Consider the following 18,565-nt stretch of genomic DNA (forward strand, 5'->3'; position numbering starts at 1 on the left):
GACTTGGGGTGAGGGTTAAGGGAGGACCATTGGGGATGGGGAGCCAGAGGAGGTGGGTGGAGATGGCGGGCAATTGGGATTGTGTTGAGAGGGGCACAGGAGGTGTGGGGAAGGTGAGGCTGAGGGCTCTGACGGGTTAGACTGCAGGGACTGTTCTGGCTGGGAGACGGGGAGATGGTTTGGGATATTCAGTTGGCCTTAGGGTCTTTCTCGGAATCACGGACTGTGATGGTTTGTTTGCAGGAATTTGTAGATGGTCCAAATATCTTGGATTGTTGTGGGGTTGAGGATCGGTTGCGCTGAGTAAAGTTTTCCTTTCAGGATGATGCCCAATGCGAAGAGATGGTGGAACTCGGGAAATATCAGCGATGCCAGGAACTCCGAGGATTTATGAAGAAGAACCAGTTTCGGCTGGTTCTGATCCGTCGATCAGGAACAAAAGTGAGTGATTACTTGGGAATACTGTAAGTTGGGGAGTGTGTTGGGTTGCAGCTTATGCGTGACTTGGAGTGACTGCTAATTCTCGGTCAATATCTTTAATAACTACAATAGCCTTCGATCCTCTCTCCTGCTGTCCATTCAGTTTCTGGCTCCATACAAGCTGTTATAGACAGACCAAACCCCCTCAAAATATATTAAAAAGTTAGTATAGATCCTAACTTTTTCCTATTTTAGAGATAAGCATTATGTTTTGGATACAATTCGATTGGTCAAACTATCAGACTTGAAAAAAAATTATTTCTACACTATAATTATAACAGACAAAATAAAAGTAAAGAATGAACTTAACAGCATTAGAGCGTGGCAACACTTTGTGTAATGCACACAAGTACACTTTTCACTGTATTTTTTCATATACATGTGACAATAAATCCTAATTTAGTCATAACTAACTTTAAAAGTGCTAACAAAATAATATACGTTAAATTACTGCTAATTAACTGTTGCAACATAGTAAAATCCCATAAACATACTCTAGGGAAAGATAAATTCAGTAACATAGATTGTTTCACTTGTCGTAATTTCATGAGCAGGAAGAGAACACCAGCTTTTAGTTGTAACAGAGAGAGGAGTAAGAGCTTCCACATCCAGCAAATACTGCTGAAGACTAAACCTAAAAGAAATTTCTGGTTCTATGGGAGCTTAGCGCCAGCCATTCAGACTGCTTTGATTGCTCCAACTTTATGATAAAAAGCACTCCAAGCCTTCTCAAACTGTACACTTAGGAGCACACTGCTTGGCTCCTCTGCCTCAACATATCTTCACATAAGAGAAGTATTTTGTCCTTTTTTTAAAGCCATAGTATGATCACATAAACATATGTGTCAAGTGTCTTCAAACTCCTTGCATTATGCTGCTTCTTCTCCATGTCTTCCAACCCTTTCCCTAGAAGTGACCTCAGGATGGTAACTTCTTTTTATGGAGTTTGACTTCACAAGCCATATGCTTTGACCCGCTAACAATTTACTACCACCTTCATCTAAGCTATTGTTAAGTCCAAACTGGAAAGACAATCATGCCCCGTTTTTCAACAGTTATGTCAAAATGTATACATCACAATTAGATTATCGAAATGCCAGAAGACTTCTATTCAGGACAAACACTTTTCATTCCAGGTTTCTTCATGAACAGAAAATAATTATTTATTGTAATACACACGACTATGCAACCTAACTATACCCCTTCAAAGATTCCAGTTCCACACATTCATTCATTGTTAAGATAAACAAATGACAAATGGTTTAACACAAAAACTGTTGGTAGAAAGATATAGAAAGGGTAAACAAGCTTCTGAAAATCATGAGTCCAGATTTCAAGGTGGATTAAGTTGTGTCACATAAGGGCAGCACGGTGGCTCAGTGGTTAGCACTGCTGCCTCACAGCACTATGGGCCCAGGTTCAATTCCCACCCCAGGAATGTGTGTGCGTCTGTGTGGAGTTTGCACATTCTCCCCGTGTCTGCGTGGGTTTCCTCTGGGTGCTCCGGTTTCCTCCCACAATCCAAAGGTGTGCAGGTCAGGTGAATTGGCCATGCTAAATTGCCCATGGTGTTGGGTGTGCTAGTCAGGGGTGAATATAGGGTGGGGGAATAGGTCTGATTGGGTTACTCTTTTGAGGGTCGGTGTGGACTTGCTTCCATACTGTAGGAAATCTAATCTAATCAAATTGTCCTTTTGATTTTTCTTTTGATAACAATGCTATATGTTGGGCAATGTTACGTTTTTGCTTCCGTGGTTGATTGGATGGACCTAGATCTTTTCTTGTGAAAGCTCTTTGTTTTAGGCTTCCTTGATTTTCTGAGTTTTGGTGGATGCTTTCAGTTCGCAGGATTTGAATGTTTCTCTGTCCTGCCCTGATACTTGCAGCTTTTTAACTCTCTGCAGCACGACCATTAGAGAGTTGTTGTCAGGCAGAATTCTTTTCATTTAAAAGACTCGATGTTGCTCAATCTCAAATTCTCTGGTACTGCTACAAAAAGTAGCATTGTTTTGTACACTCAAGAATATGCAACACTTGATTCTTGGAAAACTATGGATATTTCAGAAGTCCACCTTCCATTTCGGTTTATAGTCCCAAATACAAAAATATATGGTTTCTTATCCCATGCTGATCTCACACCTATTGCTCCATAAATCCAACCTAGACCCTGTTTCAGATTGTACCATCCAGTAACATAAGCTTTGCATTCAAGGACAATCAGCATTGTAAGAAAGTGAGATTTAAAAAGTAGACTGTATGACCCCTTGAACCTGTTCAATCATGGCTGGTCTTTGGCTTAAACACTACCTTCCTTCCCACTGCCCATATCCCTTGACGTACTGGGAGGCCAAAATTGTTAAACTCCACTTTAAATGTGTTCAACGATGGAGCATCAAGAACTTTCAGGAATAGAAAACTCCAAAGCTTTACCTTTGAATGAAGAAATTTCCCTATGTCCCTAAATTCCCCAGAAAGGAGCAGGACTTCTCAGTGTCTGCTCTGCCCAGACACTTCATAATCAGTAATATTTCAATTAGATGGCTTTTCAGTCTTCTGAATTCCAGCAAATATAGGTCTGATTTACTCCGCCTTTCATCATGGGACAACACCTAATCCCAGGGATCAATTTTATGAACCTTCTGGCTCCAATGCAAGTATGTGCTTTTGTAAATATGGAGTACAAAATGGCACACAGTACTCCCAAGTTTCCAAGTACATCAGGATCTTGTATAATTGTAGCAAGATTTATTTACGTTTTGATCTGCTTGCATTAAAGAACATTTAACTTCCTAAATGTCTGCTGTACGTGTATGTTAGATGATGTATTCCTCATAGTTTCTTGATGTTTAAGCATCAACATTGACCAGTTTCATGACTTTAGAAAGTATTCTGCTCCCTACTCATTTACTCTATCTGTGTCCTTCTCAGAACCTAGATTTCTACTTCACTCTGTATCATAGCCAAACCTAAATGCATTACTCTGTCTCTCCATTTAAGTCATTGATATGTATCTAAATAGCAGAGACCCTAGCAGCACTCTGTTAGACATAGACTGCAAACTTGAAAATGCCCTTTTATGCCCACTATCTCCATCTTAAATGTTAACCAATTCTCTATCATATTAATATGTTACCCTCACTCCATGATCTCTAAGCTTGCCTATTTCTTTTTTGTGTGACACCTTGTAAGACTTATTTTGGCACAGTACCCCAAGATCTACCCCTTCTAGTTGCATCCTCAAAAAGCTAATAAATACAATGAGGCCACCATTAAATCCAAGCTCCCATCACATATCATTCTGACTTTATATATATATATATATACTGTATTGCTGTTATCTGATAAGACAGTACTCTAGAAATTCCTTTTTAAAACCATCGCCACAAGATTTCCACCAACACATTTTTGAGGTGATTTTGAATAATCAACTATGTGACTTTTCTGATACCACCCAAGAACAAAAATACCAAATATTGCCATCCATGCCAATGTCTTATGCCCTGCCTTCTAGCCACACATTTTTGTAACAGAGCCACCTGTATCCTATCTCACATGGTCCTCTTAGAAGCAAATTGACTCCTGCTCTCCATGACCTCACCATGTTCTGAAACCTCTTTAACGTTGTATCCCCAGCAGCCTCCAAATTGCACTATAACTTGATTGAGTTTTTTGAAGTAACAAAGAGCATTAATGAGGGCAGAGCAGTAGACGTGATCTATATGGACTTCAGTAAGGCGTTCAGCAAGGTTTCCCATGGGAGACTGGTTAGCAAGGTTAGATCTCATGGAATACAGGGACAACTAGTCATTTGGATACAGAACTGGCTCAAAGATAGAAGACAGAGAGTGCTGGTGGAGGGTTGTTTTTCAGACTGGAGGCCTGTGACCAGTGGAGTGCCACAAAGATCAATGCTGGATTGAAACTGCTTTTCATCATTTATATAAATGATTAGGATGTGAGCATAAGAGGTATAGTTAGTAAGTTTGCAGATGACACCAAAGTTGGAGGTGTAGTGGACAGCGAAGAAGGTTACCTCAGATTACAACAGGATCTTGATCAGATGGGCCAATGGGCTGAGGAGTGGCAAATGGAATTTAATTTAGATAAATGCGAAGTGCTGCATTTTGGGAAAGCAAATCTTAGCAGGACTTATACACTTAGTGGTAAGGTCGTAGGGAGTGTTGCTGAACAAAGAGATCTTGGAGTGCAGGTTCATAGCTCCTTGAAAGTAGAGTCACAGGTAGACAGGATAGTGAAGAAAGTGTTTGGAATGCTTTATTGGTCAGAATGTTGAGTACAGGAATTAGAAGGTCATGTTGTGACTATACAGGAAATTGGTTAGGCCACTTATGGAATATTGCGTGCAATTCTCATCTCCTTCCTATTGGAAGGATGTTGTGAAACTTGAAAGGGTTCAGAAAAGATTTACAAGGATGTTGCCAGGTGTGGAGGATTTGAGCTACTGAGAGAGGCTGAATAGGTTGGGGCTATTTTCCCTGGAACGTTGGAGACTGAGGGGTGACCTTATAGAGGTTTATAAAATCATGAGGGGCATGGATAGGCTAAGTAGACAAGGGCTTTTCCTTGGGAGAGAATTCAAGGGCATAGGTTTCAGGCGAGAGGAGAAAGATATAAAAGAGACTGAAGGGGCAACCTTTTCACGCAGAGGGTGGTACGTGTATGGAATGAGCTGCCAGAGGAAGTGGTGGAGGCTCGTACAATTGTAACATTTAAAAGTCATTTGGATGGATATATGAACTGGAAGGCTTTGGAGGGATATGGACAGGGCACTGGCAGGTGGGACTAGATTGGGTTGGGATATCTGCTTGGCATGGACGAGTTGGATGGAAGGGTCTGTTTCCATGCTGTACATCTCGATGACTCAATTTGAACTTTGGCTCATTGTTTCCCAATATCCATCTCACTGTTACCTTCTAGAACCCCTGTAGCCCCTAGACTGTCCTCACCCGTGCCTCCACCTTCATAGAGAGCTATCAAATTAGTCCAAATTTCATTGTCTTCCTTTTCTTCTTCATGTGAATATTACATTTTCATTTTAAGGTACATTGAATAAACTTGGGTTAAATCTGTTTTTTCTGTGAACTGACCCTCTCTTCTAGGAAATAGTTTCTCCTTATTCACTCTGTACAAACCCTTTTTTCGGAACCTTTTCAGCTGTAAGGAGAACATTGCCTATTTAGATAGATTAGGTTCCCTACAATATGGAAACAGGCCCTTCAGCCCAACAAATCCACACTGACCCTCCGAAGAGTAACCCACCCAGACCCATTCCCCTATCCTATATTTATCCCTGACTAATGCATCTAGCACAATGGGCAATTTAGCATGGCCAACTCACCTGACTTGCACATCTTTGGACTATGGGAGGAAACCAGAGCTCCCGGAGGAAACCCATGCAGACACAGGAGAACATGCAAACTCCACACAGATAGCACCTGAGGTTGGAATCAAACCCGGGTCCCTGGTGCTGTGAGGCAGCAGTGCTAACCACTGAGTCACCGTGCCGCCCCAATCTTTCTCCATAGTTGAAGTCCTCCATCCTTGAAATATTCCAGAAAATTTCTTAAGCGAGCAGTTTAAGTCCTTGACAATCCTATAGTGTCACCATAATTGGATATACTACTTCAGTTGAGGGCACTCCTGTTTTATAAAGGTCTGCCAGAACTTTCCTGTTCTGTGTTCTGTTTATAAAGCCTGGAAAGGTCCCTTGTGCAATTCTTTTTGAAATCTCTTCTCAACTTGTTCTGTCACATTGAACAATTTGTATACATAACCCTAAGAACATCAATTTCAACACTTCATTTAAAATTTAATGATTTAAATCTCATTGCAGGTCCTCATTTTTACTGGCAAGATTCAATTCATACATTTCTGTGTTAAATTTTATGTGCAATGGTTGCGCTGTTGTCATCAGTCTAGATTAGATTACATTACAGTGTGGAAACAGGCCCTTCGGCCCAACAAGTCCACGCCGACCCGCCGAAGCATAATCCACCCATACCCCTACATTTACCCCTTACCTAACACTACGGGCAATTTAGCATGGCCAATTCACCTGACCTGCACATCTTTGGACTGTGGGAGGAAACCGGAGCACCCGGAGGAAACCCACGCAGACACGGGGAGAATGTGCAAACTCCACACAGTCAGTCGCCTGAGGCGGGAATTGAACCCGGGTCTCTGGCGCTGTGAGGCAGCAGTGCTAACCACTGTGCCACGTGCCGCCCGTGTTCTCTAGAAATCTGTTGACAACCTCCTTGCTGTCTATATATTTTGATTTTATAACAACTACAAACTTTGAAATGATGATTTGCATATCAAACTCTTTGTCAATAATATATATCAAAAAAGGAATGGTCTTAAAGCCAATCCATAGATGACATGACTGTATTCTCTCTCCAGTCTGAAATGTGACAGTTTATCATTGCGCTGTTGTCTCAGCCAAGTTTGTGTCAATGCTCCCCTTTGATTCATTGAATAGCAGACTTGTTGACAAGCCCAACAAGAACTTTGACAAATGTCTTTGAAACACACACACAGTATCAAGTGTACTGCCCTCATCAGCTGTTAATACATCAAATAAATCAATCAGGTTTATCAAACATGATTTGCCTTCAGCAAATGTGTACTGACCTTCATTTATTACCCATATTTTGCAGAGTGACAATTCATTTCATCGTTGCTTATTGCCTTGAGGAACCTCTCCACCACTGGTATTATTCTGTCATTTTGTTGTTGAGTTGAGTCCTTTTCCCTCTTTCAATCTTCTAGATCCTCACATCAAACAAAAATTGTGCGATTGTGGCCTTTGCAATATGTATCATTCCTTTCGGATTTAATTGGCCTCAACTATTCTTTGAAAACCCTTCTGCCCTTTATGTGATTTTATAAATGACTGAATCATAAAGATGTACAGCACTGAAACAGACGCTTTGGTCCAACTTGTCCATATCATGATTTCAGTGTACCATTTATGCTACCTGCTATTCTGTTCTTGTACATTGCCTCAGCCCCTTTTATTCCCCTTTTCAGTTCTCCCTGTACTTTCTATATTCTGCTTGGCTGTCTCTTGTATTATGAATATTACATTTATCATAATCATCCTTCCTCTATTTCATTTTAACGTTTTCACCTTTAGTCATTTGGGAGTTCTCGTTTCAGGTACCCATCTCTCATTTGGGAATGTGCCTAGTCTGAACTATCACTTTTATAAAAGCCTCCCTTTGCTCAATTAATTTTTTAGCAAATATTTTTTGTTTGTAATGCACTTGGCCAGATTTCTTTAAACTCATTGAAATTAGTGCTGCTCCAGTTGTGTATTTGAATAGAAACACAAAAAGGTTTGCGACACACAAGCACCACCCCTGTAGATACAGAGGACTGGCAAATGATGGTTGGAGCCTCTGCTTATTTCCTGCTTTCCTTAATAGCTTGAGATATGTTTCATCCAGACGTGATGAATCATCCACTTTCAAAGTTACAAAACATCTTAATGTTTCCTCCCTCACTATGATTATCCAACCCAACATTTTACATTTCTCAACTACAATGACTCTTTCCTATCTTTTGTGAAAAAAATATTTGTGAAGCAGCAAGCCCACCTCCACAGAGGTTACCTTTTTGGAGTCTAATTGTCTTTACTCTACAATCCATTCACCAATCTGCTCCTTTTCTGGACTTCCACCTAATTATTCTAATCCCATTTTTCAACACTTGGCCTGATGTCTTGTATGCCTTGATGTGGAGGTGCTGGTGTTGGACTGGGGTGGACAAAGTTAAAAATCTCACAACACCAGGTCATAATCCAACATGTTTAATTGGACGTACAGACTTTCAGACCACTGCTCCTTTGTCAGGTAGCTAGTGGGGCAGGATCATAGGACACAAAATTTATAGTAAAAGATCAAAGTGACATACAATTGATGCAATTAATTGAACAAACCAATATTGCTGTTAAGTCTTTCCTCTCTTAGAATCGGTTGCAGGTTTTGATTCATTAAAATGTAAATCTTAGAGCTTCTTTCAAGTCACATTCCTGATAACTTAAGGTTTTATATAATAAAAAAAGTAACATCTCAGCACAGACAATGCCTCACGCAGGCCTTAACTTTGATCTTGGGTTCATGTCACACTACAGGTGACCACACTCTCACTCGCACTCTCACTCACATGCATGGGCACACACATAAATGCACACAAGTCTATGGGGTGAATTTGTATTTGCAGATACATTATATCTTGTTCGAAAAGAACACAATCTGTAGGTAGTAAGTCCATGTGACATTTTATAAATTTCTACTTTGGAAATACAACCAGTCTGATTCAGGGTTGGAACACAGACAAACTCTGACTTCACATTGTCTGAGCTGAGATGTCATTTTTATATGAAGCCTTGTTATCGGGAATGTGACTTGAAAGAAGCTCTGTGATTTACATATTAATGAATTGAAACCTGCAACCCATTCTAAGTGATTAAAGACTTAACAGCAATCTAAGTTTGCTCAATAAATTGCATCAGTTGTATGACACTTTGATCTTTTACTCTGTGTCTTATGATCCTGCCCTCCTGATGAAGGAGCAATGCTCCGAAAGTTTTTACTTCCAAATAAACCTGTTGGACTATAACTTGGTTTGTGATTTTTAATTTTGAATGGGCTGAGAAGTGGCAGGTGGAGTTTAATCAGATAAATGCGAGATGCTGCATTTTGGGAAAGCAAATCTTAGCAGGACTTATACCCTTAAGGTCCTAGGGAGTTGCTGAACAAAGAGACCTTTGAGTGCAGGTTCATAGCTCCTTGAAAGTGGAGTTGCAGGTAGATAGGATAATGAAGAAGGCGTTTGGTATGCTTTCCTTTATTGGTCAGAGTATTGAGTACAGGAGTTGGTCATGTTGTGGCTGTACAGGACATTGGTTAGGCCACTTTTGGAATATTGCGTGCAATTCTGGTCTCCTTCCTATCGGAAAGATGTTGTGAAACTTGAAAGGGTTCAGAAAAGATTTACAAGGGTGTTGCCAAGGTTGGAGAATTTGAGCTATAGGGAGAGATTGGGGCTGTTTTCCCTGGAGTGTCGAGAGCTGAGGGGTGACCTTATAGAGGTTTACAAAATTATGAGGGGCATGGATAGGATAAATAGACACAGTCTTTTCCCTGGGGTCGGGGAGTCCAGAACGAGGGGGCATAGGTTTAGGGTGAGAGGGGAAAGACATAAAAAAGACCTACGGGGCAACTTTTTCACACAGAGGGTAGTACATGTAAGGAATGAGCTGCCAGAGGAAGTTATGGAGGCTAGTACAACTGCAACATTTAAGAGGCATTTGGATGGGTATATGAATAGGAAGGGTTTGGAGGGATATGGGCCGGGTGCTGGCAGGTGGGACTAGATTGGATTGGGATATCTGGTCGGCATGGATGGGTTGGACCGAAGGGTCTGTTTCCATGCTGTACATCTCTATGACTGACTCTATGCCTTGGATACATCTGAATACTTCTTAAAGGAGTATGAGGGGTTCTGCCTCTACCAACAGTACAGGCAGTGAATTCCAGATTCGCACTACCCTCTGGAGAAACAGTTTTTCATTGCCTGTAAACCCTTACCATAAATCTATGCTCCCTGGTCATAGTTTTCACATCTCTGCTATAATGTGGATTCCAGGTCTGCACATAATACTCTAACTGTGGCATAACCAACATTTTATATAGTTCCAGCATAACCTCCCTGCTGTTAAATATTCTATGCCTCACCTGAGAAAGACTAGTATCACATATGCCATATTAACCATTTTATCAATCTGTTCTGGTATCCTAAGGGACTGGTGTACATGCGCACGAAAGGTTTCCTGACCCTAAGTACTTCTAAGGGTCATACTGTTCATGTATTTTCTTGCCCTGTGTATGTCAATGATGTGGAATTGTTTTCAGCCACATTGTTAAAATTTGCAGATATAGCATGTTAGCAGATCCCAGTGAGGGGAATCTCGAGAATTATTTTCCCAGGTTTATTAAAAGTAACCATTCAAATACTGAACCCAGTATATGAATGTAAAGTCTAGATTCTCAATCTGTTTACAACTGTCTTGTGATACAAAAAACCTCACTCATACTGCAGCATCTCCTATCTGTGCATCTAACACCACAACTCACTGGGACATTCCGCTAAGTAACTGATCCTTACACCCATAAAGTCTTTTGAACTACATACTTTTGAGAAATGAAGCTGAGGCAGAGCAGCACTTCACTCAAGTGAAGACCGGCAAGTTCTGTGACATACCCAAGTACACAATGACATTAAAAGCTGTGGCTTTGCTCAATGAATTGTGATGTTGTCTAATAGCCCAGTGATGCACATAAGTTATTCCAGCATTCACTTGCATACTACAGAGGGTATTTGTTCCAACAATGTTTGCTAATGATTCAAAAGATCGTCAATCAAAAACTATTAAAGAAATGTTTCCTCACAAATCAAATAACAAGACTGTAGAGAAAACTTCAAACTAATTAGGGTAGCATGGTGGTTAGCACTGCTGCCTCATGACACAAGGGGCCTGGGTTTGATTCAGCGGCTGTGTGTGTGGAGTTTGCATGTTCTCCCTGTGTCTGTGTGGCTTTCGTCTGGGTGCTACAGTTTCCTCCCACCATCCAAAGGTATGCAGGCTAGGTGGGACTTCCCATGCTAAATTTCCCATAGTATCCAGCGATTTGCAGGCTAGGTGGATTAGCCATGGGAAATACAGGGTTACAGGGTAGTGGGGACTGGTCTAGGTGGGATGCTGTTCAGATGGTCAGTGTGGACGTGATGGGCTGAATGGCCTGCTTCCATACTGTGGGGATTCTTTGATACGTTTAAGAAAGTAATTTATTACTGACAGCAAAAATAAGGAAGGAGTAAGGATGAAGAATTCTAGGAAGGGGGATCATATATAACGACCACTAAACAAAAAAAATACAATGGAAACTAATGGGACTAAAAGCTGATAAGGTACTTGGAGCTGATGAATTGCATCCTAGGATACTCAAAGGAGTAGTTACAGGTTTAGTAGATACACTGATAGTAATCTTCCAAGAATCATTAGATTGTGGAAAATCCCAGAGGATTGGGAACTGTCAATATAATGACTTTATTCAAAAAGATTTGGAGATAAAAACTATAGTCCAGTTAGCTTACCATCTGTCATTAGGAAGATGTTGGATTTATAACAAAGGATGTAACAGCAAAACATTTAGAAATGTATAATATAATCAAGCAGAGTAGCATGGTTTCATTAAATAGAAATAAGCCTGATGATTTTTTGAAGTAATAATCAGGGAACAGGTAAATATAATATATTTAGATTTTGAAAAGATATTTGATAAGGTATCACACGCAGGCTACTTAATAAGATAATTACCTGAGCTGTTGGGGGTAGTATATTAGCATGGATACAGGATTATCTAACAAATAGCAGACAGAGAGTTGGAATTAATGGGATATTTTCCAGATGGCAATCTAAGTGGCCTCACATGGATCAGTGCTGGGGCTACAGTTATTTACGATATATAGTAATGATGAGGGAAGCGAATGTACTTTTGCCAAGTTTGCTGATGACACAAAAATGTGTAGGAGGCAAATGGTGATGGTGACACAAAAAGTATACAGAATAAAACAGAGACGGGTTACATGCATGGGTAAAAACTTGGCGAATGGAATATCATGTTTAAAAGTGTTTTAGCAGGGAGAAGAGAGAAGCTGAGCATTATGTAACTGGAGAATGATTGCAGAAAATTGCAGCACAGTGATGTTTGGGGGTCTTCGCGCATGAATTGCCAAAACTAGCATCCAAGCTCAGTAGGTAATTGGGAAAGCAAATGGAACGTTGGCCTTTATTTGAAAGGGAATGGAGTACAAAAATATGCAAATATTTGTAAAACTATTTAGACCCCCCCCCCCCCTTAGAATGCTGTGAATATTGGTCCCTTTTAAGGGAAGGCATACCTGCATTGGAGACAGCTCAGAGACCGTTCACTGGGTTGACTCCGGGTATGGAGGGATTTTCTAACTGCAATAGGTTGAGTGAGTTGCATCTGTATTCATTGAAGTTTAGAAGAATGAAAAGTGATTTATTGAAACATTTAAGATTCTTACAGGGCTTGACAGAGTAGATGAGAGGTTGTTTCACCTGTGGGAGAATCTAGGATCTGAAGGAATAACCTCAGTAAGGAGTCACCCTCTTTTAAGAGATGAGGAATTTCATATTTCAGATGGTAGTGGATCAATAAATTCTTCACTGCAAAGAGCCAGTGGGGCTGAGATAGGTAGGATTTTAGTCATTAAGGGAATCGAGGGGTATATAAAAATGCAGAGAGGTGAAGAGAATTATCAGATCAGCCATGGATCTTATTGAGTAGTGGAGCAGACTCAATCGGCTGAGTAGCTTGTTTCTGCTCCCAGGTCTTATGGTCTGACTTTATTTTCATAGGAGTAGACCATTCAAATCTTCAAGCTTGTTCCACTGTTCAGTCAGACTACAGTTAATTCTTTTGACCACATTCCATTTTCTTGTTATCCCTTGATGACTTTACCTCACAAATCTGTTGACCTCAGCATCTTCACTGAGAAATATTCAGTTGTCCCCTAGTCTCCACTGGCTTTTGGGAAGAGTTCTAAATGTCCAACACTCTTCCTGATTTGACTCCTAAATCTTAGTGTTGAGAGTATGGTGCCGGAAAAGCACAGCAGGTCAGGCAGCATCTGAGGAGCAGGAATATCGGCTTTTCGGGAAAAAGCCCTTCATCAGGAACCACCATTGCTGATGAAGGGCTTTTGCCCAAAACGTCAATTTTCCTGCTCCTCGGGTGCTGCCTGATCTGTTGTGCTTTTCCAGCACCACACTCTCGACTCTAATCTCCAGCATCTCTAGTACTCACTATTGCCTCCTAAATCTTAGTTCTGATTTAAGATTATGACCCCTTGTTTTAGATTCTCCCATTGCAATAAATTATTGTTGTTTACTCAATCAGGTCCTTTCAAACATTAGATCAAATCATTTCTTGGAGAAAACAAGAATAGTTTATGCAATCTATCCCCATTAAATCCTTTTAAACCTCAATTATCAATCTGAAGTTTCTGGATATGCTGTATCATCTTTCCTGATATGTGGCCCTAAGATCCAAATACAATTCTTGGGACCCACTCAATCTCTCGACATAAGAAAATCCCTCCAAACCAGAAGTCAACCTAGTGAACGGTCGCTCCAATGCCAGTATATCTTCTCTTAAAAGGGATCAATATTCACAGTATTCTAGGTGGTGTCTAACTAGTTTTAGAAATATTTGCCTATTTTTGGGATCTGACCAAGGCTCTGTATAGCTGCACCATCACTCACTCACCTCTACATTCCAGTTTATTGTGTTAATATTCTATTTGCCTTTTAATTATATTTTCACTGGCTCTTACTGGTGTATTTTCATGGATGTGTGACTTTTGGACTCTTATTTGGTCACTACTTAGAAAGTACTCCACTTTGTCTTCCCTGGATCAAAAGTGAATAACTTTCTATTTTACCAGTCAACATCATCTGCTACAGTCACTTTATCTCAGTAACTCCTTACTCAGATCTATACAACTCAATGTGTCTCCCAAGTTAGTGACATCTGAAACCTTGCAGACACAACTTTGATGAGTACAGCTCTCGCGTAAATTCCAAGGGAAAAACAATTGTCATATTCTGTCAGTCAAAACATGAATTATTCATTCCTTTTCTCTGTTTCCTAGCTCGCAAACCTCTTCTATTCATAAGACCATAAGAAATACAAACAAGAATACACCATTCGGCCCCTCAAGCCTGCTCTGCCATTTAATAAGATCCTGACATTCCTCACTTCCACTTTCCTGCCCTTTTCCTGATCGTGCTATGAATCAAGAATGCATCTATCCCAGCTTTAAATATACAGGAAAATCTGCTCCCAATGCTTTTTATGGCAAGGACTCCCGAACACACTCAATCCATTGAGAGAAGGTATTCCTCCTTGTCTGTGTTAAATTGGCACACCTTTATTCTGAGACTATCCCATAAGATTGTGTTACAACATGAGGTAAACCCCTCTATTAATTTAAACCTGACAAACAGAAAAGCTTACCTTGCGCCGTAATCTGTTAAATTCCGAGAGGCAAAGAATTAAAGTAAACATTAACAATTTTATTCTTTAAGTCCAAAAAAAATTAAACAACTATTTACAACTCCTTTCTCTTAAACCTATCGTTATCCTCCCACTCTATAATACTGGTCCGATACAAACTCCGATTAAGATTTACAAAAAACAATTCAACTTTCAAAACCAGTCAGCTGTCGAATCTTCTCTTTGTATCTTCCGCTGCAGATTTTTCTCTGTTGTCTTTTCTTCAGTATTCTGCTGGACAGGTCTTTGATATGAACAGGTACTCTTCAGAGAGCTATTCATCGAGCAGTTTATACTTGGCAGTTCTCCCCTAAATGTTCAAAATATCCGGTCTTATATTCCAAAACATTGGATCATTTCGTTGGTTTTGATGTCACCAAAAACATTATATTTCAAATGCGAGTGGATTTTTTATCTTGGGACATAATTTAAACTGATTGGCCGAATTTGAATTTGTTTTTTGTTCCATAACAACACGACTCCAGCTATTTGTTTCAACCAAGTGTTACATTTTTACCTTGTTCAGGACACTCTGTGCTTTCAGTTAGTCTTTGCCAGCTTTTCAACTCTCTGAAAGGTATAGTACACACTACACCTTCATAACAATTATCTTCAAATTCAATGCAGTTTCAATTTTGCTTCTAATTTCTTGTAACTTAGCAGAAGTTGATATCCATTTTGTCGCCTTACTTTGAGTGAAAGCCATTGGATCCTGGAATGTTATCTAATTCACAATTCATTATTTTCTCCAATTTTGTTTTAATCTTAAATTCTAGCCAGGTGCTTCCCCTTAATTTACTTTTAGTTTCCATACAATTGCTGGTAATTGGTTTCTTGCACTGCTATGTAAATAATTGCAAATTGCTTATTTATAACAAGTCCGTAATTTCCTTAGATATTTTCAAGTAAACCTTTTCAGAGATGATAATACACACCTCTGGTGCTGGTGGGACTTGAAACTGGGTTTTTTGGGCTAGAGGCTTGTAATGTTCTTTGATATTTCCAAATCAACCTATTCAGAAATGTTATAATATAATACAAGCCTTCACAAACGTTGCATGTTATAATATGCCTCTGGATATGTGGGTCTTGAACTCAGGTTTCTTGGCTCAGAGGCAGAGACATACTGCATGTCAAGATTCCTTGTAATTTACTAATATTCTTTAGATAGCTTTTGAAACAATCTGTACCTGGGTTATTGGTATGCCCCTCTGTAATAGGTGGGACTAGAATGCAGACGACATAGCTCAGAGCTAAGGACATTTCATATCCCTCATATTTTGTGAATTCCAGAATGACACACAATACTCTAGCTGTAACCTGACCAACATTTTATACAGTTTCAGTTTACTTCTCTAAATTCTATGCCTTGACGAGAAAAGGCAAGTATGCCTTTCTAACTACTTTATCCATCTGTTCTGATACCTTAAGGAGCACGTGTATATGCATGCCAAAGGCATTCTGATCCTCAGTGCTTCCCAGAGTACTACCATTCATAATACATTCCTTTGCCTCGAGTGCATCACCTCATATTTATCCAATTTGAATTCCATTTGCTACTGGTCAACCCATCTGACTAGCCGTCTAATCTTCTTGAAATCTCCTTGCTATTTGCTGCACCTCCAATTTGTACTGTCTGTGGACTTACTGATCAACCCTCTGACATTCAAGTCTAAATCATTATACAGGTATAAGCCACAAATAGCAAGGGCCCCAGCAGTAACTCCTGTGGGACCCCACATGGACATAGGTGACCAGTTTGGAAAAAAGAAGTCCTCAACCATCACCCTCTGCATCCTGCCATGCAGCCAATTGTGGATCTATTTTCCCAAAATTCCTAGGATTCCATGGGCTCTTTGTTTTCTGTCTCCCATGCAGGACCTTATCAAAAGTCTTGCTGACGTCCAAGTAGACCACATCAAAAACATTGCCCTCATCTACACACTTGTTCATATTTTTGAAAAATTCAATCAAGTTGGTCAGACATGACTTCGCCTTAACAAAACTATACCTTCTGTTCTTGATGAATTCTTGACTTTCCAAATGCAGTTTAATTCTGTCCCTCAGAACTGCTTTCGATAGCTTTGGTTGCTTTGCAAGCACCAATGTTAGACTGACTAGCCTGACTGACTGACTGTAGTTTACTTAGAGTCATAGAGATATACAGCACAGAAACAGATCCTTCGGTCCAGCTCGTCCATGCCAACCAGATATTCCAACCTAATCTAGTCCCATTTGCCAGCACTTGGCCCATATCCCTCTAAACCCTTCCTATTCATATACCCATCCTTTTAAATGCTGTAATTGTGCCAGCGTCTACTACCTCCTCTCACAGGTCATTCCATATACTCACAACCCTCTGCATGAAAAGGTTGCCCCTTAGGTCCCTTTTATATCTTTCCCCTTTCACCCTAAACCTATGTCCTCTCGTTTTGGACTCCCCCATCCCAGGGAAAAGACTTTGTCTATTTATCCAATCCATACCTCTCATGATTTTATAAATCTCTATAAGGTCACCCCTCAGCCTCTGATGCTCCAGGGAAAACAGCCCCAGCCTGTTCGGCCTCTTCCTATACCTCATATCCTCCAACCTTGGCAACTTCTTTGTAAATTTTTTCTGAACCTTGTCAAGTTTCATAACATCATTCCGATAGGATGGAGACCAGAATTGCAAGCAATATTCCAAAAGCGGCCTAACCAATGTCCTGTATATCCACAACATGACCTCCTATACTCAATACTCTGACCAATAAAGGAAAGCAAACCAAATGTCATCTTCATTATCCTATCTACCTGGGACTCTACTCAAGGAACTATGAACCTGCACTCGAAGGTCTCTTTGTTCAGCAACACTCCCTAAGACCTTAGCAGGAGTTATGCAGTTAATGGTAAGATTTGCATTTCCAAAATGCAGCCCCTTATTATCCCATTGTGAATAACAGTGCTGTTGGCTATCCTCCAGCCCTCTGGCACTTGTCTTGTGGCAAGAGAGAAATTGAAACTTTTTGCAACTGCCCTTTCTATTTCCGGTCTTGCCTCACTCAAAAACCTGGGATCCATTTCATTGAGTCCTGGAAATTTATCTACTTTTAAGCCTGGCAGGATATGCAGAACCTCCTCTCTTTCTATGCTAATTAATTTAGATTAGATTAGATTACATTACAGTGTGGAAACAGGCCCTTCGACCCAACAAGTCCACACTGACCCGCCGAAGCGCAACCCACCCACACCCCTACATTTACCCCTTACCTGGGATCCATTTCATTGAGTCCTGGAGATTTATCTACTTTTAATCCTGGCAGGATATGCAGAACCTCCTCTCTTTCTATGCTAATTAATTTAGATTAGATTAGATTACATTACAGTGTGGAAACAGGCCCTTCGACCCAACAAGTCCACACTGACCCGCCGAAGCGCAACCCACCCATACCCCTACATTTACCCCTTACCTAACACTACGGGCAATTTAGCATGGCCAATTCACCTGACCTGCACATCTTTGGACTGTGGGAGGAAACCGGAGCACCCAGAGGAAACCCACGCAGACACGGGGAGAACGTGCAAACTCCACACAGTCAGTCGCCTGAGGCGGGAATTGAACCCGGGTCTCAGGCGCTGTGAGGCAGCAGTGCTAACCACTGTGCCGCCCATTTAGTTGTATCATTCTTCTCTCTGATTTCTATACCCATGTCACCCCCTCACTAGTGAATACTAGTGTGTGTAGGAGTGTTTAAAAATTCCACTCGTGAAATTACATTTAAGATGGTTTCTCATCTAAATTTTAGACTTGGACCTACACCTGATCAATGAGAGAAAATGGAATCTCTATCTCAAAATACTTAAAGAAAGTAACCCGTTAATCTTTTACATTCCAGGAAATTGAACTAAAGTTTGTGATATCCTTCCTTATA

At 40.4% G+C, this 18,565-nt stretch overlaps 1 protein-coding gene across 1 annotated transcript in view; it reads left to right on the plus strand.

Annotated features, from left to right (window-relative positions):
* The first annotated feature begins 297 nt into the window (after positions 1 to 297).
* LOC122540860 (pleckstrin homology domain-containing family O member 1-like) overlaps positions 298 to 18,565 on the plus strand; it is a 51,071-nt gene continuing 32,803 nt past the window's right edge. Inside the window, exon 1 of the mRNA XM_043677071.1 lies at positions 298 to 441. Coding sequence (XP_043533006.1) covers positions 343 to 441 — 99 coding nt within the window. The 5' untranslated portion in view covers positions 298 to 342. The remainder of the gene's footprint in view (positions 442 to 18,565) is intronic.

The sequence above is a fragment of the Chiloscyllium plagiosum genome, chromosome 36, assembly GCF_004010195.1.
Source record: "Chiloscyllium plagiosum isolate BGI_BamShark_2017 chromosome 36, ASM401019v2, whole genome shotgun sequence".
NCBI lineage: Eukaryota > Metazoa > Chordata > Chondrichthyes > Orectolobiformes > Hemiscylliidae > Chiloscyllium > Chiloscyllium plagiosum.